General features: G+C 35.5%; 1 protein-coding gene across 6 annotated transcripts in view; it reads right to left on the reverse strand.

Annotated features, from left to right (window-relative positions):
• The window catches only part of LOC139988528 (uncharacterized), a 315,648-nt gene that overhangs the window by 193,970 nt on the left and 98,652 nt on the right, over window positions 1-23,026 (reverse strand). For 4 of the 6 annotated variants that reach the window (XM_072006089.1, XM_072006090.1, XM_072006091.1 and 1 more), the window contains exon 2: window positions 8,023-8,399. In XM_072006089.1, the coding sequence (XP_071862190.1) occupies window positions 8,023-8,125 (103 nt within the window). In that variant the 5' untranslated portion in view covers window positions 8,126-8,399. The other 2 variants (XM_072006088.1, XM_072006087.1) reach the window with 2 other exon arrangements.

Below are 23,026 nucleotides of genomic sequence, written 5' to 3' on the forward strand. Positions count from 1 at the left end.
TATCAGTCAACGTGACACACTAGTAACAAATTATACAATTATCCCAAACTTAAATTCATCACTTTCATTCCATATAAAAGCAACAATAAATCAAGTACCCCACACCCAGTATAACAAAAATCATCCATTACATCTAACTCTTCTACCTTGAAACTCAACAAACTAAATCTCTGTCTTCTTCAACAATTTCCTTTAACAATGTATAAGCAATTACAAAATCTCAAACAATTTGCTAAAACAATTTCCACCAAAATATCATATAGAATAGAGATCTATTACTGTTTACATCTATGTTTTCACACTTCTGTTCTGCATTAAATTTGAACAAATTCGTTCGAAGAAACAAGAACGCTATGGAATTATAAAAACGTGGACAACCGGTTAACCGCTAGCTGGCTCAAAGAACTATCGTTAACATCGTTAAGACGAAATCCCTATTGCCTCTGTACGTTACAAGAGCCACGAAGAAAAACTATTAATCGCGGTTTTTCTACCGTAAAGCAAGAATATCTGAAGAGCGAGACGAATCATCGCATTTATAATTACCTCGACGTCTTAGGAATATCTTCACCGGCTGTTAGATCCAAATGGCTTCTCCTCTCGATCCCCTCGAGCGGATTGCACAAAGGAAACACGGCGAGCAGCCGGGAATCAAATGAGAGGCAGGTAATTAAGCGGATTTAGGCACTCTCAGACACGAGCACCTAACACCTTTCCCGTTTAGCCGCCGCGCCGTGCCGGTTCAACCGCCACTCGTCGATTAATTACGGAAGATTACGTTTAGCGATGAAACCGTCCCCATTTCTCCCTTCCGTCCTCGACCGCGTTTTCTTTTCCTTTCCAGCCAAGTCTTCGGGGATTATCGATTCTCGAGGTCGTCTGCCGTCTACTTGTCCATTCAATCTCGTGGAATGCTTATTTTAGGCGTTTCCGATGTTAAGTATACAAAAATTAGATTTCATGGTATGTACAATGGCTAGAAAAAATATTTGCACATATTTTTATTTGTCAATGAAGCGTTTTTTTATCAGGTATTTTACTTTTATAGCATCAAATTTTATAATCATATAAACATGCTACTAAAAGATGCCAAATTTCATATATTTGGATTTAATTGATTAGTATATAAATGTTATAATAAATATAATAGCGCTAAAACATTTGGTCATTTTGTATTTGATAATATAGCGTTAAAGTGTCATTGTAGTATCAATGAGATCGAAATCGAATGTATCCTATAGTTTCTTAAATCGTATTAAATACCTTGTTTAAAATTAAGAAAAATGATATAAACGTATCTAATGATATTATTGTAGTAATAAATTTTACGCAATTAATTCAGTTGGTATTTCGGCAAACGACTAACAACAAAATGAATAAAGGGCAAGAAGTAAAATAAGAATAAAGGATAAAGCGTAGTCGTTTCGCCATAAATTCGAAGCCATTCGAGCTTGGAAATTGCGATATATATCCATAGTTCTTCGATACACAAGATTGCATACTAAAGTTCTATAGAGACGAAATTCCATTTTGCGATACGATTTTCTTCATCGATTTTCCGTTTCTTAGGCAAAATGCGACAGAAATGGAATTTGCACGACGCAACTAGCTCGGAATAGAGATTTACTTGTAGCCACGTGAAATTCCATTTTTCTATGAAATTCCGGTGAAATCAATGTAAAAATGTTCCCGCTACTAATTTTCTTCTAAATATAATGTTTACAATAAATGTCTTGTTGTGTTGTAATTTTATTTACATTGAAATGTAATTTCATTTACATTCCCAGATTGATTTCAAACTTATCCGATGTAGCCATGGCAATCGTGTCTGATTACAGTGCTAATGTCATGCAGTTTTATATAACACATACGGTATGAGCATATAAGTTTTGAATATTAAGTGTTCAAATACTTCTGTGATCTTGTGTTGCGCCATCAAACCATTCATCATCCCTTAACTTTTAAACATTCCATATCCTTGCAACTATGTAATATTCGTTAAATCATTCGTAAACCAACTGACAGCGTTCGATTAGGAAGAACGACCTGTGACCACTGGATCTATCAACTAATCCCATCGTAGCACGATTCCAGCCCACCGAACCGTTCCATCGCGTAGAGAAATTTCCTTGACGTAGTCGAAATGCAATAGAAACGACATCTGCATGACAAGGCGCGATTCGAAGCGGCAGCCGCGAATTATTTACGGTGGCAATGTCAGCAGGTGGTCACAGCTCACCTCCATATATGATAAAGGCATTTGTCATCGTCCGGCTTTCGCCTTCGATTATCGGTACATCCTACCACGGTCAATAGATGCATTCTACAGATAGTCGAATATGTATTTATAGTGATGAATTCCGTTATCTGTGTATATATATATATATGAATTCCGTTCGTGTTACTTCTACTACTTCGTGTTTTCTTTCCTGCTTTCCAATTCCAGCTTTTCATCGTTTTTCCACTTCTTCCATTCCTCTTTTCTTTCACTCTTTTCCACGATACCAGTCTCCACGATGGCTGGAAATAGTTTTTCATTCAATGTCATTCTTCGTTCTGAATCTTGTTCCAGCCCGGTATGATTCCTAGTTGTAGCTTCTGATTTCATTTTTGTTTTCCGGTATTGGTGATTTATTTCTTCGAGGAATTTTGCTTTGTTACACTTTGTCGCGGTATTAGACTGTTTGACTCCTGCATTAATAGGACAACATTTTAAGTTGTGTTTGAAGTCGTAAAGATTGAAATAAAATTGGATTAGTTGGAATATTATAATCATTTAGTAATGTTTTAGAATTACGGAAGATTTGCTAACTAGCTTTGGATGAATCATAGAATTAATTTTTTAGAAGTACTATTCTTTACTATACATGTTTTAATGTACTTCCGACAGTTTGTTTTTAATATAATAGATACAGGAAAAATATTTCTTTAAAACATTAGTATTCTATTTATGTCCACCAGACTTGTCTTTAATTTATCCTCGTAAAAAAGTGCCAATTCATATTCAGTAAATAATTTTATTTCCTATTAGTCCTATAAAAAATTCTAATGAATCTTCAATAAATAAATATTGAATAAATAAGGTAAACTCCATTTATTTTATCCATTACTTTCTCCATTCTCCTATTCCACTCAAATGATCAATAACTTATCATTAATAATTTGCCAATAATTTACCATTTTCCTCCATTATGCTGTAGCAATCATCCATTGATCTTCCACCATCCCTTAAAATTTTACCTTAAAATATCTACATTTTCTCCCACTGCCTTCAACCCTATTTCACGGCATCTTCTGCTCCTCCCCCCGATCTAATCTCATCCCTCCGCGCGTCCATCTGTCTCTATTATCCCGCATCCATCTCCCGCGCCTATTCTCTTCGATCCTAACCGGCCGTTGCTCGCCATGAAAACCGATAAAAGTTATTAGATCCTACGGGCAAGTAGTTCCTGGTGGCTTCGGTTTCCGGAAATGAAGTCTGGAACTACCAACCCCGGAATGGTTACACGCGTAAAGAGCACCAAGTAGGGTAGCCAGGACAAAAAGCATCTATCCGCTCCCGCTTCACTTTTCATCGGGCCATGGATAGAACGCAGAAACTCAGGCAACCTCTTTATTGAGATACGCGATCGATTCTGCTGCTTTCATCGGTTGTATAAGAGGCTAGCTATGGATTTTGTCTACTGAATGTCTGATTCCCACTTGGCCCTTTAACGGGAAAACAATTTACTCAACAATAATTGTGAATACAGTATTAGAATGAAAATGTTATTGTATGTCGAATATTGTAAAATTGACATTCAAAAAGATTCTATACATGTATAAGGTGTTTCATTTAACTTGAACGGCTTAAATAACGCAAAAGATTTTCTTGAGATCATCACTTCTGCCTTTAAATAAAATTAATTGAAATTGAATATCCTTACCAACATAAAAATTCCTTTTAAATTCTTCAAGAATTCTAAAAGAATTTGAAATTCTTCTTTCTTTTGTTATTGATTAGTACTTTCAAGCTATGTTTACATTAGTATTTGGAAATTCGTCGAATATGCTAGGTGTCATATTGTGCATCAATTCTGATGTATTACATTTGTTATCTTCATCGCATACTATGTATATGAGCTTACTTATCATGTACTATAACTTATCATTGACTACCAGAAAAGATTAATTTATTACAATTCGGCCAATCAGATCTGCATTACAATGAATATCACAGATCATGAATAAGCTTTGACTTCATCGTGTTCATTTTTCTTAAAAAGTATTCTTTAAAAAAAAATGTAAATGTCAGTATATTGTATTTTCTTTTTCAAAATTATGAAATTTTTCTGAGGCATATAACAATGCACTTGTCGATCAATAATATAAATGAAAATAATCAAATTATATTAATTCATTCATTCGTTCGACCATCGATCGACCATCCACAACAATCCAACAATCTTCTCTGTAACATTTCTCCTTTTCTAAACTGTTCATCTTATTATCAATCTTAAACTCTACCAAACCTCTAAACCACAACAACGATTCTCATAAAATAAAGACCCATGCAACTTGTAAATAAAACACGAACGATATGAATCACAGTTGTATGACAGAAATCCATGACTTTTAAAATACTCTATCGAGACCAATCACAGGTTTTGCGTGGCATGAGCAAACGTATCAACGTGGCTCACCACGATATCGAGCCCGATCAAAGCAATCGACGATCTGCGATTTTTGAGATGATCACCGACTGGAAATAGAGGATCGCCTGTAAACCTGGAATCGACTGTTCCCTGTCTGATTGTTAATCATTTTTCGAGAGGGCCTCGACGCGAACCAAGCACGTTTCTTTTTTTTTTTTTTTTTCGTAGATGTTGAGCCATGCTTCATGGCGGATTCGCTCCCCTGGATTCCCATCGTATCGAATGCTGGTCGAAATCGATGCAGAGATCCGGCAAAGATATGTGTGTTCCTATTCCCTGTTGCGGACTTATTGGACGAGGGTAATCGTGGATTTATGTGGGCCGTTTAATGAAATTTGTGCTTTTTGCCCGATCGAACTGCTCCAAGGCTGGATTTCAATGGGGCCACCGAATATATTTCTTTGTTTTCACTGGTGATCGCTGTGGAATTTTCGATTGAGACGAGTTCGATTTGACGAAAGTTCTTGCTTGTGAGGGATATACTTTGGTTATCTCGCATTGGAACTATTGATGACTGTAATATATTTGTTAAAATACAACTTTGGAAGATAAGATTTCATTTGTGTAATTATATTAATTGAAAATAAGAAAGTCCATTTCAAATTTCATACGATTCGTAAGTTCAACGTACCTATCAGGCCATTAAACTCGTACGATATATAAAGTGAGTATCGATATGATCAACTAACTTCTATTTTAATACTTTCGAAGTAATTCTAAATTTATAAATTCTTTGCACTACCATTATATAAATAGGAAATATCGATTTATTTCCAGATTGAGAGCAACTATATTCAGGCCAATATTCTTCTATTCCTGTTACTACATGGTGAAGCGTTAATTAAAGAAAACACCTGGTGAATAAACGAGGTAATAATAAACAGTCACGTTAACCTATTTATGTGAAACGAAGGAAAATCACATTTTTCGTTTCTTGAGTATTGTTGAGGTTAAACCAGGCGAACAAATGTGGCGATATTTACGTTAACGTTTCCGTATTATAATTCTCGAAATAACTGACGTTGTATAAGCGAATAAAAAGCAGCCACTTCTCGGGTGCCTGGTGATAAATCATTCTTTATAGCAGCACTTTGCAAGAATATTTCTTGTAGAAACATCCGTGCTTCTGCACGTAAACTTTTAACACGCCCCGCTTACACGCGTTCTCTAGCAAAATGAAATGGTTTGTTTTAGAGTGCGATATACAACGTAGAATTTGCCATATAACATGGGAAAATCATAAACAATTTCAATTCATGTATGTAAATTCTTTAATGCTTAACAATACTGAAATACTGTTGAAAACATAATACAAGTAGTCTTTTTTTATCAAAAGTTTCACATAAAGTAGAATTCAATCTAGAATATATTTTTTACGTTATATGTGAAAGTTAATTTTTTCTATTCTTTTAATTTATAAAGTCTCCTCGATTTTTCTTTTTCTCGTTGAATTAGGAACAACAATCGAATTTCCTTAAAGGACACAGGTGCGATCGTAAAAAGCGGCTCCACGACGAACGAACGCAAGATAAACGATTCGAGGGAAGGTGGTTTAAGAATAGCAACTGGCAGAAATAAAGGATGCAGAATGAAATGCCGAAAAGCGAGGGATATCTTCGCAACGAAACACTAACAAAGCTCCAGCGGACAGCTGTACCCATGGCCTCGTGATATTAAATGCTACGAGGAAAGGAAAGATCAAGAAGCAAGCGAAAGGGGTAGCTGAGAAATGAGATTCCGTAACAATCTTTTCACGGGCTTAATAGCATGATTAGTTAACTAAGTGCATTTCTTTTTAATTAAAAATTCAACATTTGTCAATTTCTTCGAAATTCAAAATTTCCACATTTCCTTAAAATCCAAAAGACGAATTATACGGACATAATTAGACTATCACTGTTTATGAATTTATGGCAAATTTAAAGATGTACAAAAGTACGAAATATCTACAATATACAAAAATATATACCACGTTAAAGGTATATTATTTCGTAATATTAATTAACACTCATTATAATATGATGCACATGAATAGATTTCTATTTACCTAGAATTTCTTCAATTCTGTCCATAGAAATATAGATTTGCATACAAATTTGCAGTGTAACTATAATCGTCAAGCGATCGACGAAAGTAGAAAGAAAAATATATCAACGCGAACATACGCGCGTATAAATTGTTCGGCGATATAATTGTGCAACGTGACGATTCAATCAGCGCAGCAGCTATCCAGTTGTGTTAGCGCGTCTATGAATCGCAACGAGAGACGAAATTCTCGCGTTTAAATGGCAAATGCAGCCTTTGTTCGATATCTCGTTCGTTTTTCATTTTTCGCCAAATTTCCGGTGTATGCGATAAAGAGCATTCAGTTCAACTGTTTCATTAATTCGCGCGGCAAAGTCGCGTTTTACTGTTGTACATTAATGAAACGCGTTTGTTGTAGTAGACATGTTCGCGATATTAATATTCGTGATGATGAAATGTTTACAATGACTACCATAAATATTATAATATAAAAAATAGGAAAATGCGATTCTAGTTGGACTTGTCGGAAAAAAGGTTGATAAATTCTGTTCGAAATGATAAATCTGCCTCAAGGACAAACTGCCAAGCAGAAGAATGATAAATCTGCCAAACATACAGAAACGATAAATCAGGATTTACATTTACATTTGGATATGGATACATTTACACTGACTTAGTACATTGCAAAAATGTTAGATTAGATTAATAAATCAATAGCGCGAATAATAAAATGTACCAATGAAAATAAACTTCTCAAAGAAGAAAAATAATTTTCTGAATAGAATTATCAATGAAAAAGCTACTGAACAAAATTGTCACATTCTATAGAAAAATTAAAAAGTATTTAGATGTTAGAATGGTTTACAGATTAACAACGTAAAACTATAACACCTAGAAATTTTATATAATGAATTATTCCTTCCTCCGCGTATATTTTATCAAATAATGAATTTTCCGTTGCAAGTCATATAACTCACTGTTATTAATACACACCATTAATTATTATTAATACCCATCAAAAATTTTGGTTTCGAGTCGAAACAAAGCTTACAATTTATAAAAGGAAAACGTTTCAAAGAATTCATATAAATATCACCATTTTCCGAATCACGAATATTCATTTAATATTAGTAATTTCGCGTTTTATCGTTTAAAATTAATCACGCAGAAACTTCATTATCAATTTTCCAAAAAATTTCATCTCGTGATAAAAAGCAACTAACAGTTACCGCGGACCGAAAGTGAAATCGTGTGACGTCAGCCTGGAAACCAAAGGCACAAATACAATAAGAATGTGATTTACCCAGATGATCCTGTTCCCTCTGAACCTTGCCTGGTTCGACGATCAGCAGACACCAGATGGACACCAGGGACACCGACGAAAGCAATTTTCCCAATATTCCCATTTCTCTTCTTCCGAGCTTCCGTTTTGAAGCGATGAAAACACGGACCTCGCAGGCACACACGCGCGCGCGCACACGGAAATGTCAAATCAGCCAAGAAGACACTGACTTTCGTCTTGGCCGGGTTAATATTTTCTCCATTCGTTTTCTTTTCTTTTCTTTTACTTTTCTGCACCCGTCAAATCGTCGCGTCGTCCCTCTTCTCTACTTCGGGAATTCTGCAGCACCCTTCTGAGTCGCAAGATTGAACCAAAGTTCATTCACAGAACAACGCACACTGCAAAAGAAAGAATGACTTTTGTCACGGGACGTGGTTTACGATAATAGAAAAATCTAAATTGAGTGAAGAGGTTTGAAAATTTATAAATTGTTACCTTCTAAGTACATATTGATATTAGAAGATTGTATTTAAATATTAATATTTTTGTTTCGATATCTAAATATCGAATACATAGATATTGAAATATCAATATTATATAATATAGTAATATAAAAAGTATTATATCATTCTATAAGTAACGTAATCAATTAGTAATGCAGTTTTTTACGCTCTTTATAATTGTGCATTGTTTTTCGATTAAATCTTCAATTTTCTTTACATAAAATGTCTACAGTACCGGTTGCTATAGCTTTAAATTGAATTTAAAGCTAAATGTAAGCTATAGGTTGAATTAAATTTAAAACTGTAGAAAATTGTGCATTATTTGTAAGATTATAGATCTTTTTATCAGGAATTTTGTAAAGTTTGCTACCATTAATCAATAGAATCAATGATAGTTTTGGAAATTCTACGAATTGTTATGAACTCGAAGTATTGAGTACTCTTATCAATCGATATATACATATACGTAAGTTGTTCGAAAATAAATAAATTCGGTTTTCAATGGGTTTAGACAATTTCTGTGAAATGAATCAGATTACTAAGCACAACAGAGGATTTTCACGGATCAAAATTCACAAGATTTCCATGAATAGCAATACGCAGGTTTGTCTCTCAGAATAAATTTTTATTCCACGTCGAAGAAATTTAGATTTAACCTGTATCCCTGCTCGAGCACGTACACAACAAATACTGCAGGTAGAATCGAAATCCATGAAAAAATAATATATCGTGAAAGGTTTAGATTCAAAAGCTTCTAAATACATGAAAAATATTCGACTAGCTTCGAAACGTTTTTTTTTTTTTTTTACAATCCCAATACTGCGAAACATATAATTCCGTGTTGTTTCAACGTTGATTTACCACGTATGCACGAGACATATTGAAATGTTTATTTGTACATGAGAATATTTCCTCCTGTATTTTCTGATTTTTATAAAAATATATGCCATGGAGATAAATGAACCTGCTAAATATATACCATACTATAATATAGAATAATTTACTGTGGAAATACAGGAGAAATATATTAATACATTTTTCTTTAATTTGCACGAAACGTTTATTTTCATTAATTAACGAATCATTTGACATTAAGCTAATGCTGAAGATTAACGAAGAAGTGAGTTACAAATAGATATGGGAATACGCTGCTCGATAATGCGTAGCTATTTTATCAAATTTCCACACCTCGTAAATGCACATTGTCCTTACTTCGCGCGTTTTTCAGACCATGATTACAATGTAAACGGAAGAAAACCATTCGAGAGTAACGAAGAATAACGCGAACGCGTTAAAATCTTTTAATTTCGCACGCCTGCATCCGGCACCCACGATAATCACGTTTAATGCGTTCTTGTTTTTTGGCTCTTCCGAATATTTGGAGTAACGAAAGGTTTAATGGGCTAACTTTGGTAATAGGATTACGAGACGAGATGACTATGCGTTGTTCGAATCCGTAATTTGATTCTGTGTAAATTTTCGTCATGCGTTCAGTGATGCTCTACCGGAATCCTCAATTTGCACATTATTGATCTTTGTCGGTGTTTTAGCGTACGTTGGGATTGTAGATAATATGTAAGCTTTAGTAATCTTTCTATAATTACAGGAAAGAGATAGGGAGGAGTATCGTAATTTCTATTTATAACGAAATTCTTAATAGAGAAATTAAGTGAAAACCAAGTAAAGTTTTCTTTCAAATGTATATCAAGTTTTCAATTTTCAATTACTCAAGTTTCCAATCCCTAAATTCCAATTTTCGACTTTCAATATCGGATTTCAAGCTTTTAAATGAATTATTCAATATTTAATTAATAATTTTAATTGAATCAATACTGTGAAGCCATTTACTGCTATTTTAACTTCGGGATACCTTTTCAAACTACAAAGTATAGTAATTAATGTTTATAAAATCGAAGTAAGGAGAGAAGCAAATCAAAGTTAAATTATTATTGGCAATAATTATATTGCGTGTTTTCCTTAGACCGATTGAGAAGACATCAGTGTACGATGTCGATATAGTTGAAAATGATGTCGGTACAGCCGATGTTGGTTTCACGTCGAGATACAGCTTGTGTCGTTGATTATGTTCCGCCAAAATTTCACACGTCCATTTTCATTGCTCGAGCGCCATGAATATCCGGGATTTCGAGTGAAATAATAGAAACGTCGATACAAGAAAACCGCTCTAGTGGTTTCCTCTAAAATCTTCTACGAGACGTTCCCTTTTATTTCTGGAATTTTCGCAAGTAATTCGAACTAATAAACGAAGCGTTACCATGCAAATTTGTCACTTTTTAATCTTATCAATATCCTAATGTCTAAAAAAAGAAATGAAAAATATTCCTAACCCTCAACTGGATCATAAGTGGTCAATAAAAATTTAGGTTAAATTATTTTTACGGTATCTTTTTATAATTTGTATTCTTTTATTTTTATATGATAAAACACATTTGCTTCTATCGACGCACACATTGCGGTTCTTTTATTCAAGGAGTGCAGCTGACACACTTGTTGCATTCTACTTTCTGCTCATTTAGACAAAGTGATTTAGAAAGACAGACAAAGCAGTGGACATTGTGTCGAAATGAACATTATTACTTAAAATGATGTATTTGATACGCAATATTTTCAATCAATAATTTTCTCAAATTTGTATTCATACACAAAATAAAAAAATCTGCTATATTACCACGCGTATTATTAAATTTCGCGTATAATCATTATGCGCAAACTTCATCACAAATATGATGAACCTAAAAAGAAACCATCTGAAATTCCAGCATCAGTCCCGTAAAACAAAGTACGGTTCCTTTGTCACGTTAGAAACGAAGTGTCATTAAACTGAAATGAGCTCTTATTAACTGATTCTATGAAAGAAGCTGCAACTCACACTAATACTCTCCCTTTGTTATTTTTCTTTCAGATAAAGTACAATTTCACATTTAGAAAAAGAAATAGAAGGGACAACAAAGCGTTTTAAAACCGACATAAAAGTAGGAGAAACTCTGGTTGCAGATAGAACGTCGTGACATTAATTTCGACCACGATTCAACGTTATAAAATCGGCCGCACGAGTTATGGTGGACCAGGAAAAAAAGGGCGAAATAGAGAACGAGGCTTTCTTGTTCTTCATTGGAGCGGGAAAGTGAGCCCTACCCCGTGCTTTTAGAGCGCGAGTAATTCACTGCTTGGAGAACTCGTCCCTCGAGGCATTACTATGACGTATTCGCGGAGACGCGCTCCCCCTAATGAGATTAAAAGTTACCAGGATTCCAGCAGGCGGAGTGCATTAAACATATTAAACGGTGACCCGACGCGCATTATTCTCCATCACATATATTGCCGATAAATGTACACCGGACGTAACCAGGATTCTCATATTATATTTAATTTAAATTACGAATGGTGATACGTTGCTTTTTCGAACGTGCCACTTTTGCTTGATAGCTTTTTAATGCGCACATTCTGTTGTGGTTTCGAGCGAATGACGTTTTGGTCGTATTTATGTTCATTTATTTCACATTTGTTAATGTGAAATGTTATTAGGGGATTTTAAAAGCTTTATCTTACGCTATTACAACTGACGATTATCGATTTCATGTCATGTATGAGCCGTTCAGAAGCCACTTTGATCAACTTCGTAAAATGAAAAGTGCGTGAACGATAATGAATTTTGATGATGTTATAAATACTGGTTCTCAAACTTGCCTCAGAATTTACTATTATTCGCATCATCCTCTTGAGATAAGAAAACTAATAGAAATGGGTGAATAATATAATTTATACATTCTCAAATTCTTATTTAAATTTTTAAAAACTCAAATGTTTAAATTTTTCATGGAGAAGAATCTTATGACAATCCCAATGAGTGACACCGACGCTTTCGATCGGCATTCTATTCATGGAAAATTTACCACGGAGGTGCATCGACGTTTCTTTCGATTTATAGACTCACAGTCTCCATTCGCTAGACAATAATCCAGGTAACGAGAGAGAAGAAAAAAAAAGAACGTTACGGTTAGTGAACTGGTCTGCCAGCTTTCCATATGCCTGAATAATAATAATAAAGATCTTCCACGTAGCATTCTCCCCTGATATAAATTGTATAAATATTGACGCTGTTCACCAGGACTCCGTCTCAATCACTGACGAGGGAAACAACTCTCTTGCTTTCTTCCCTGATCTTCGATCCGATAGAACGTTTTCTTCCCGAATATTTGGCGAATACTGGTGTACTAGGATGAAGCATCAACGAAGCAAGTGGCAAGTTAAACGATGTTGACTTGTGGACCGTGTAGAAACTGTTTGTCCTACGTTTAGTGATAAGAAAGGCAAATTTTTTTCCGTTGTATGTAGCATTAAGTATGTGTATATTTCTTTACTTATGTTTAGCTTCTCTTTTATTTTTAGAAATATCTATTAATATATTACATTATCTATAATCTATTTAGTATATACCTGTTGTACAATATATTTATTTATGAAGTGTATCTATTAAATTCTACTCTAAAATAGTTGAAATATGTTAGAATATCGAATTTCTATGAAATTGAACAAATTATGTTAGAGTAAGAAATATAACGATAACTTTTAGTTAGTAACAGAAATAAGAATTGATATTTAAAAGTTGATGTTATTTTCCATTTTATTCTGCAACGATGTGAACATTTTCGTCGGTGCACATTTTTCATTTTTATTATTACTCATGCAGATAAAAAATTTGCGTGTGAAACAGCAAAAAATAATGCCGTATTTTCTTCTATATACAAATACTAATTTATGTCATAACTGCGCTCTCTCACCACAATATTCACATTTTTCATTAGTAATATGTTTGTTATTATTAGTAATATTTATATATTAGTAATGTTTCAGACTTATACTTCCTTCATATTTAAAATTCTGAATAGTCCCAGAGAATCGTGTTAATCTTTCGTAAATAAAATTACGTAAAATCCTTCGTTTTAAAAAGACAAATTATACGATTATCATAAAAGACAAAAGTTTAATCACTGCTAATGGATCCTTAAGTAAACAAATTTTAAGAACCTCTTACCTATCTCTATTCCTACACAAAATAGTTTGTCACGAACAAAGAGAAATTATTAATAATGTGACAAGTGTGAGAAATTAAAGTCGAAACGACATAATAAGATTTTTCCCACATATCCAAAGCGAATGAAACTTAACTGTTTCGAGAGACAGGCGAAGATCGACGTGCCCTACTTTCGAATCCTCTTGGATCGCAGGTTCAAAGTTAATCGAGCGGAATGAATTCTGGGCAAAGGGGTGAATTGACGCGTTACAGGGGTTAATTTCGATCTTATAGGCATCGCGTCGCGCGTCAGCGATAGAAAAGCTGTCATCGACAGGTCACTCGGTTCGGGCCACCTGGAAGGCGTGACGTGACGTGACGTGACAGCATTAGCAGAGACCCCACTCGCATTACCGTGTCATGTCGATCTTTGAGTTTTCGCACACAAAGTCCTATGTCTTCGATATTATCGAACTTTCTCAATAAAAAATTATAATATAATATGATGGTATATCATTATTAACGATAGATGGTCAGACTAAATATAAATTGAAGGTTTTAAACAAATAATGATATTAATATGAACGCTTTGCTTGTTAAATGCGTAGTTATTAGAATTATGTCAATAGTATTTAATGGTGATTTATTTGTCCGGTCTTCTCATAAATTTTAGGTAATCTAACGCGGAGGAAATTGCATCAGGTGCATTGGCTCGTGTGATTTAAAGCGACGAGTTCACACGTGAATAAAATTAATCGGTTTTACGCGGAAGAATTCCTTTCATCGCAGGCAGGAAAGGTTTAATTTCAACTTTTAGTTCCTGCTGCAACTTTCCCACAACACCAACGAAACGATTTAGATAAATCAATTTGTGCTACGTATGAAATTATTTGTAGTAAGTTTTTTATGACAGTCTATCGAAGGTAAATTTATTTTCATGGGAATAACATGATAAAAAGTTTGGCTTTGTGTTCCACGAACAAAAATATTTAATAATTAAGATACGTACTGTTCAAAAATGATTATTCGTCCTCTATTGATAAAATTAATAGACTTGGTTTAATTCTCATTAAAAAGAGATAGAATACTAACTAACATCATAAGTGAAGTTATTTAATAATAAAAAGTGAATTTATTAAATACCTTAATGCTGTCACAGTTATCTAAAATGTCTATTAATAATAAATCAAGTATTGATTGCCTACTCTGTCTATTGCAAATTTTCGAGTACAAATTTCCAGTAATTATGAACAGTATCGGATACTTTAACCACATCCTATTAGCAAAAGCGTTAATTAATTCCGTGGAATTTCAGTTTACGAAACACAGTCTTTAACGTTCTACATATTTCGTGAACTATCTAGTGCCTACATAAACCAACCAACACAGGCAATATAGGCTAAATACTATACCGCACTCCATTTATCCATGAAATATCATCTAAACTCCAGGTAACTTCCAACGTAATCTCGCCTAATTCCTTCATTAAACATAAAATAATCATCAGGCTTTTCTCCCTCGACCACTGCTTTCAATTACCCCGAATCAAGTCATAGGCCATAATCGTCAAAAATTACGATCAAAACGTTCTTCTTTGGGTCATGGAAGAATTCGTAAGGGAGGATCGACAAATCGGTCGTACGCTTCAAACTTCTCGAAACTCTTCATCCGTTTGTGAAAAATACGAGATTCCTTTCTTCTTCTTTCCTCCCGTGCAAATAAATACGATCTTCCGCGGGTGAAACTTCGACGAACTGTAACAGATGGCTTCGTGACTCGGGCGTCAACTTGCAAGGGGTGGAGGGAGAAGGCTAGAAAGCCGTGATATTCATCCCCCAGCCACTAGAGAAAAGAATCGAACAGCACCCCTGGGATATTCTTTAGAATGCCTCGATTTCGGCGCATTGACCGCGATCAATTCAAAATCGATTTTAAACACCGGTCTATGATTCTGCTCTTTGTTCTGGGTCTTAGAAATTAGAATTAAAGAATAATCCCTTATGAACCCAGCTTGACTTGTGTTATACGTGATAGTAAAGATTTGCAAGTCTATGAATTATTCTAAAAGTAATACGATAGAGACATTACTATCGAATTTGATAGCAGTTTCTAAATAAAATAGTATATTTTTAAATAAAATTTATTATACAAACAAAATACTATAATCGTTGTCCTACGCGATACAGATATTTGGTAGCTTAAATATGACGAAGATAGAGAGATGGATGTAAATATCACAATGGTCCATAGCTCAGTGTGTACTTTCTGGTACCTGTTTGAGATCTTCAAAGATCTCATATTACTTTCACGCACTACTTTACTCATGAAAAATAAATAGCACGGAGCCCGAGTTCTCTTTGAAAATTTTAATAGAGACGTTTTAAAGTCGAGACATTGATTTTAATAAAGAATAAAGTCTAGACTCTGTGAAAGAGAATTGACAAATAACGTCATGCTTCTTGCATAAATGGTCTTTAAAAATAGTAACGTTACAATCCAAAATAATCTATGCTTTCTATGTCACATCATCAGTCTCATCATCTCATCAGTCACGTCATGCAGTAAAAAATACAGCCAAAAATACAGATAGTCGATGAAACTATAAAGAGCTGTGAACCCTATTCCTTTAGAATAGGGATATTAAAGGTACTCTCGAGCAACAGATGCGTCCAAAACGAAGGTAATCTCGGCCAAAAGCCTTGAGAGTGGATTAAATTTCAGAAGTTAATTCCTACTCGTCTGCGACACTCGTCAAAAGTCAAGGGAGAATCAATGATGGAGATGTGTCGCGTAGCAGTCCTAGGAATTAAAAAAATCCCCAGTACTCGAGGGCTATACTTGTGAAAAAAAGGAGTACAAGGACCTATAGGATTCTCTTTACGCTACGAGCCCGGATTATGTCAATTTGAATGTCAGACATCGTCATCAAAGTCTTTCTTTTCTCGGTTAAAAGTCCCTACAGCGACTAAACACGCTTTCAGGCGTAGGAGTAAATCAGTTCGAGTGTATTAGACGGCTCGCACGTTCTTGTTTTGCAAGCAACCCCTTGCCTTATGCTTCGTCTCCGCGTAATCCTCTTTGGGAAGAAACGTTTCCTCCCCTCGTGCATAAGACAAGGATCGAACTATGAAGAACAGAGTTGATGGATCGTCGGTTCATTATTGTTGAAGTTATTGCGTCATGAAAAAGCTCGTACCCTTCCGATCGTTGATTGGTGATGTTGTGCTGTTATAAGGTTATTGGTGTCCAATATTTCTGAAGTTGATTGATGATCGCATTTATCTCTATTTTCTTTAGTTTGGATTTAGGAAGATTTCTTTTATTAGAGCATTATTCTTTTTCAGTAGAGCATGAGTGAGAAATATTTCGAGAATGTTCGAGAGAAAATAGTCTGCAATGAGAATTCTGTAGCTTTTAGTATTGATTTCTGTTTTTTCTATCTTGTTTAGACCATGAACCTCAATATTATAATCAAAGAATTATTATTAGTATTACTAATAAAATGTGTATAATGTATTATAGAACTTCGAAATTAGTCAGATTTCAAATTCTATCTGTTTTGCGAATTCTTTCGTGAGAATAACGAGAACAAATGGCGAGAACGTAGAGGCACGAAATACCAAGGGAGAGGCAACGGATATAACGCAGAAAAGACAGAAAATAGACGAAGCTAAAGTAGAAAGAAGGTCGAAGAAGAAGCGGTGATCCGTAATCAATCACGATAACCTGGATATTCGATTTCCCCGCCAATTCGAATCGTTCGCCAATTGACTCCCTCGCAATTGAGCTCGAGGTGTTAAGGGACTTACCACAGCTGTTTCAATTTCTTTTTCCAGCTGGTCCGCCGTTCGTGAAATTAGACAATTTAATGAAGTCGGTAATCGTCAAACTGGGATCGAATTGAGAATTGGACACGCCTTTCTTGTTACTCGATCAAGCGCCAGCAATAAATTCTATTTTAAAACGTTCCCGAACAAGATCTCGTACCAGAGCGGATCTTTCACTTGATTTTAAAATATTGTGCACAGAACTTCGAATCCAGCTTGCGTTTAGTAAATCATTCGGAGAGTTAGAATAAGCCTTTTTAAGTTATTTCTCAGAAGAAGAAATGCGGCATAAAAAAGTTCGACAGTTTCGTTACAACGATTAAACTTCAAAGTGAATTTGGATTGGATTCTTTTAAATCTTCGGACTTTGGAACTTGATTCTTAATACTGTAAAATCTTCTTCATATTAGCGGATTTCACGTCTTTACCTACTCCTGGCACCCACAAAATTTAAAAAGCTGATTATTTAAACTATGAAGTTATATTACTACTAGTTATAGTACTTATAATATATTTGTGTTAGAAAATAAAGTATTATATAAAATAAGAAACAGCAAGAAATAATAAAATTAACATATCTTTTTTTTAATCTATGACAGAAATATTACAGAGTTCAGAGTCGTCTACAAGTCTACAAAAGATCAGAAAAATTCTATTAGTCCTTTTAAAAAAGTTTAGTCTGTAGTTGGTTGATAATAATTGGAATTAGAAATATCACATTTGACATACATTTTCAAATAAACACTCCGATACTCATCGAACCGAATGGAAACTGTAACTTCAATCTTTATGGCGCATCAATCCACTTTCGAATAGATTTGCTCATGCAACCGAAGAAATAACAGCGAAAGTTCGCCCCATTTCCCCGACTAATCTCTGTACGAACATTTACGACAAGTAGTTCAAGCAAAATAAGGCAGTTTCGAATGATCCTTGCTGCAACTGTCTTTCACCAAACGTAACACCAAAACTTTAACAAGATACTGCTCAACTTTCAACTCGTGCACCTATACTGTTCGTTCCACTTCCAATGTTCCATTATAAAAAATTACTTCCCATCTTCTGTGCTTTCAGCGATTTATTACGACCTGCTGTTCTGACCGAAAACTATCGCTGACAATTTCGCGCCAACGATTTAACGATTCTTGAAGATACAACGACGTAAGTGACAAATTAAAGGATCGTGTAGAAAATATTTAGTCTACATTTAGCGAGAAAAATGCAGGAAAATCAATTAAGTTATAGCTTTCTTCTCTGCTGCAATACGTTTTCACGATACGTAGAAGACTATTCTATGAAAAATGTAGTAGCAGCCAACTGACCTATACAAATTTTTTTAACTCCTATTTTAGGAACAGTATCAATAATTTTTGTGTACGATATTTCATAAATTAAAAAGTTATAAACCTAGAACCATAAGTATACGTTTTGTACACGTTTTTCGTACACGCGAGATCTTACTCCAAGTGAATTACAGCACCTACGTCCCGCCAATGCGATGCGCGGCGTCTTCTCGGCACGGGAACTTAGGCATCTCGAAGCAATATCTGCCTTTGCGGTTTCGATATTAGTTCCCATAGAAAGACACGACGTTTTTTCGTATTTCCGTAAATACAGGATTCAATTTCAATTAGATACTTCCTTGGATAAACTATATGTGGCGTGTGTCAGCACGATAGAAAAGAGACAAACGAAACTGGATGAGAGGAAAGAAGTCCTTCTGGTTTCTTATTGTGGACTCGGGCTTTATCGTAGAATCGAGAATTCTGGAGTACCGCGTTGTTGGATTCAACACCGCAAATAAGTCACGAGGGAGCATCGGTTATGAAATTTCAATGAAAGAATCGCGGTGTCGCTCACTGTAGTTAGAGTCCAATAAACAGAATGATTTATGTATTAGCTTCCAGTGGAACATCAGAGTTCGTTCCATAGCCACTTTTTCGTAAATTCTTGTAACGAAATTGATGACCTCTTTGATATTCTTAACAACCATGAATAAATCTGAAATTCATTACTATAATGCGGATTTCTGTGCACATTCATAGGTTTGAGAATATAATTATAAAAGCAGAATCTTGATCGAAAATTGTGTTACCTACTATTAGAAAAAGCATGCTATACTATTTCATATTATGCGCATTTTGTACAATTTTCCTCTTTCAAATTTTCTGTAAATGCATAAAAAACCACAATCTATCTAATTATAACGATATTGCAAACGAGACATACTTTTAAATAAAAGCCATATTCTACACACATATAAATTAAAAGAAATAAAACTCCTCTAAATACAATTTCTCATATCGCCTAAATTTAGTAAAAGCAATTCTTTTAACTTTCCCTAGTTTGTAATTCCTTTCAATATAAAAATCAAATTCTCCAAGTTTCACGCTTTATTTTACTGGATCCACATTCGGAAAGTATTCGGTGCCTCTTGGAAATCCTTGTCCTGAAAAATTCGGCTTTCACTGCACCCCAGAGAGACTCGAACAGCGAGTTCGTTAACAAACAGGTCACGATTGGGGAGCTGCAAAATCGGAATCCATCTCCAGCCAATTATCGGTCTTATCCTTGGCTGGTTCCAAAGTTCTGTGCCAGTAGTTCAGCCAATAGACGGCGGCGAAGGACACTTGGCCAAACGGATTCGGCCTTTCGAGTATAATAGCGAGGCCAAGATGCGACTAGTTACTCGGTGGAATCCGTGTTCCTCGACACGACAGTCATCTTTCCCTGGCTATTGGTCCACTTGCTTTCAGCAAACGTGCACACTGCACAAGTATGCGTAAGCGGCTGACTTCACGAATATTGAGACCCCGCCTGAGAATTGCATTGAAGTTCTCTAAACGTTCCTTCTCTCTCTACCATTCTCTTCATCTACCTCTGTCTACACATACACACACATCCGTGCACATGTATCCATACGCACGTAGACATAGAAGCGTGTCTCGTGGTAATAGCACTTCTGGGCTATTGAACTCCTAATCACGAAGTGACAACTGTTTCCAGCCGTGCTCCACTCGCCCTGGCTAGCAAGCATTTACCTCTGTCTACGTCTCTATCAAAGCAAAATATTTTGCTCGGTTCGTTTCGTCCCTGATGGTCTCTCATTCCTCCCAAAATTCCAACCATACTCCTCTTTCTTCGAGATTCACTGACAGTTTCTTTGTTTTTCAGAGTAGCTCCTTTGTTACTTTCTCGCTTGCCGGTCTCCCTTATTTTCCTTCGTTCGTCGAGTCCTACGTTCTTAGTTCTTTTCCATCTATCCTCGTACCAGCACAGATTTTCAATGAAACGGAATGAAACTGAAAAAACACTCGATTCTTCGCTTCCATTTGAGGTACATCGACGTTGCTCTACTCCTCCGCTGGTTTCATTTCTCTCTGTCTTCAGGCCTTAATACTTCCTTCCTTCGATCTTTACCATTCTTGTCCCTCACGATATAGGAAGCTTCGTCTCATTTTGATAATCTTTTCCTATTTCGGGTCAGTTACTGAAACTCATCGATCCCCTCCCTGTGTCATTACAACCATTCGAAGCATGCATTATCCATAGATACGTTAAAATGCAGTTTTCAAAATGTCTCAACATATGTCCCTTCGTTACGTAATATAGGAAACTTCGTCTCTTCTTGATAATCTTCCTCAGAGAAATCTCTCAAGAGATGAGAGAGAGAGAGAGAGAGAGAGAGAGAGAGAGAGAGAGAGAGAGAGAGAGAGAGAGAGGTGAGTCTCAGATCAACTTCCATCGACTGGATCCCTTCAGCTCTCTCCCTATGGCTTTGCAGCCATTCGAAATATGCATTGTCTACGTCAAAAGGCAGCTTCCAAAACGTCTCTACACATGTATCTCCTCGCAAGGGACTACACCTTAGCTTGGACATCGGCATTCATTAAACGATACAAACGGTCATTAAGAGGCTAACCGAACTCGGTCTTCGTTTCTATAGGTGGTGTCCTGTCGCCTTTTATCGGGCTGTTGTTCAATCAAATCGAAGGACGCGATTAAATCGCAACCTGCACCTTGTGAAATTATCGTCGATCGTTAGAGAAGAGAAGTAAATTGCGATCGACGCAGTGCAAATGAGCCGCGTTGATGAATCGCAGAAATTTCCAAACGAGTTTCGATGGATGAGCGGACAGACGATTGAAAAAAGTAATAAAAAGGCGAATCGTCAAGCGAACCGTTTTGGGAAAAAACTGAGGAAACTCGTTGATTGGAGAGGTTCCTTCGCGTGGAATGCATTAAATCGTGGACGATATCAATATTTCGTGTGCCACGACATAAATATTTATCGATCCCATACATCGATATGCATGGATCGGTGCTGCTGGTGTCGCGTTATTAACGTTGGCGAGTGCAAGCGTGTGACTTCGGGAGTTGAAGTTATACGGTGAACGTTTTTTCGAATATTCGATCGAGAGTGGATTTAGACGATGGAGAAAGAACAGTGCGGATGACACGCATCGCATCCTTTTTTTTTGCTTTCTACCTCTTCTTCTTCGTTTTATGGGAAAAATAAATTGGGAGAACGTGACACGTATAAAAAATTTTAAATGGACAATCTCGGACGAATTTTTGTTTTTTCCTGTATTACTTTGAATTTGTAACTAACTTAATAGGACAGCTATTTAGAAAATGTTGTGCAACGATTTTATTCTACATTTGAGGACTACTAGAATTCTTCGATTTAATGCAATTTATCGTTCTAATAAATTTTAAAGACTAGTAACAGTTCAAATTTCTAGTGATAACCTCTATCTCTTTGAAAACTTCTAACTATTGATTAATTAAATAATCGTGAATAAACAGTGACAAAATATGATCATAAGAATTTATATGCAATGCTTATCTGTAATCTATGAGAATTCTAGATATTTTATTTAAGGAGTTCAGGGTCTGGACAGCTAAGAAAGCTCGAGAAAAATTCATCAAGCGATACAAGTGATTCTGATTCCTGATTCCTGAAATACGACGATTATATCTGAATAGCTGGCATTTTACAAATACATCATCTATATCTATACTCTTTTCTCAAAAGATATCCTTAATTCTCAATAAAAAATATTACGAAATTGCAAAATTCTGGAATAGAGAATTCACAGGAACGAAATTAAAAAAAGATATAGTAAGTTTCCAAAAGCACGTCAGTCAACTTACAATTTCTCTGTAATCCTTCAGTGTCCTCAATAACTCTAAATTTCAATCAAAATATCACACTTCATCCAAAGCTCTAACTACACTTTCAATATTCACGAATTACGCAATAACAATTAACGTTTCACAATTTCCAACAATCAACGCTTTTCCTAGGAATCAATTATACAGGATTGGTCACATTTTCGCGAATGGATGGAATTTTCCCGCCAATTTCGACGCAAGTTCACCAGAGTTCTCCCGCGAAGTAAAGAGGGGAGAAGCTCTTAGGTGCGACGACCGTGCCGCGTGAAATGCCGAGAAGGCACTGATGGTGTTTTCGCGAATGACTACGAAGGCCGGAATTCCGTTTCACCGCCATGCCCTGACTTTATATTTGGCACGGCCAAGCCGCGCTAATAATATGTGCACGCTATTGTCGATTCATGGATCATTCGTGCACGCGAAACTCCTATACCACGCTGCTTCGAAAATTTTTAGACGACAACGATAGGGGCGTGATTGAT

Source organism: Bombus fervidus, chromosome 6, assembly GCF_041682495.2.
Source record: "Bombus fervidus isolate BK054 chromosome 6, iyBomFerv1, whole genome shotgun sequence".
In the NCBI taxonomy this organism is placed as follows: domain Eukaryota; kingdom Metazoa; phylum Arthropoda; class Insecta; order Hymenoptera; family Apidae; genus Bombus; species Bombus fervidus.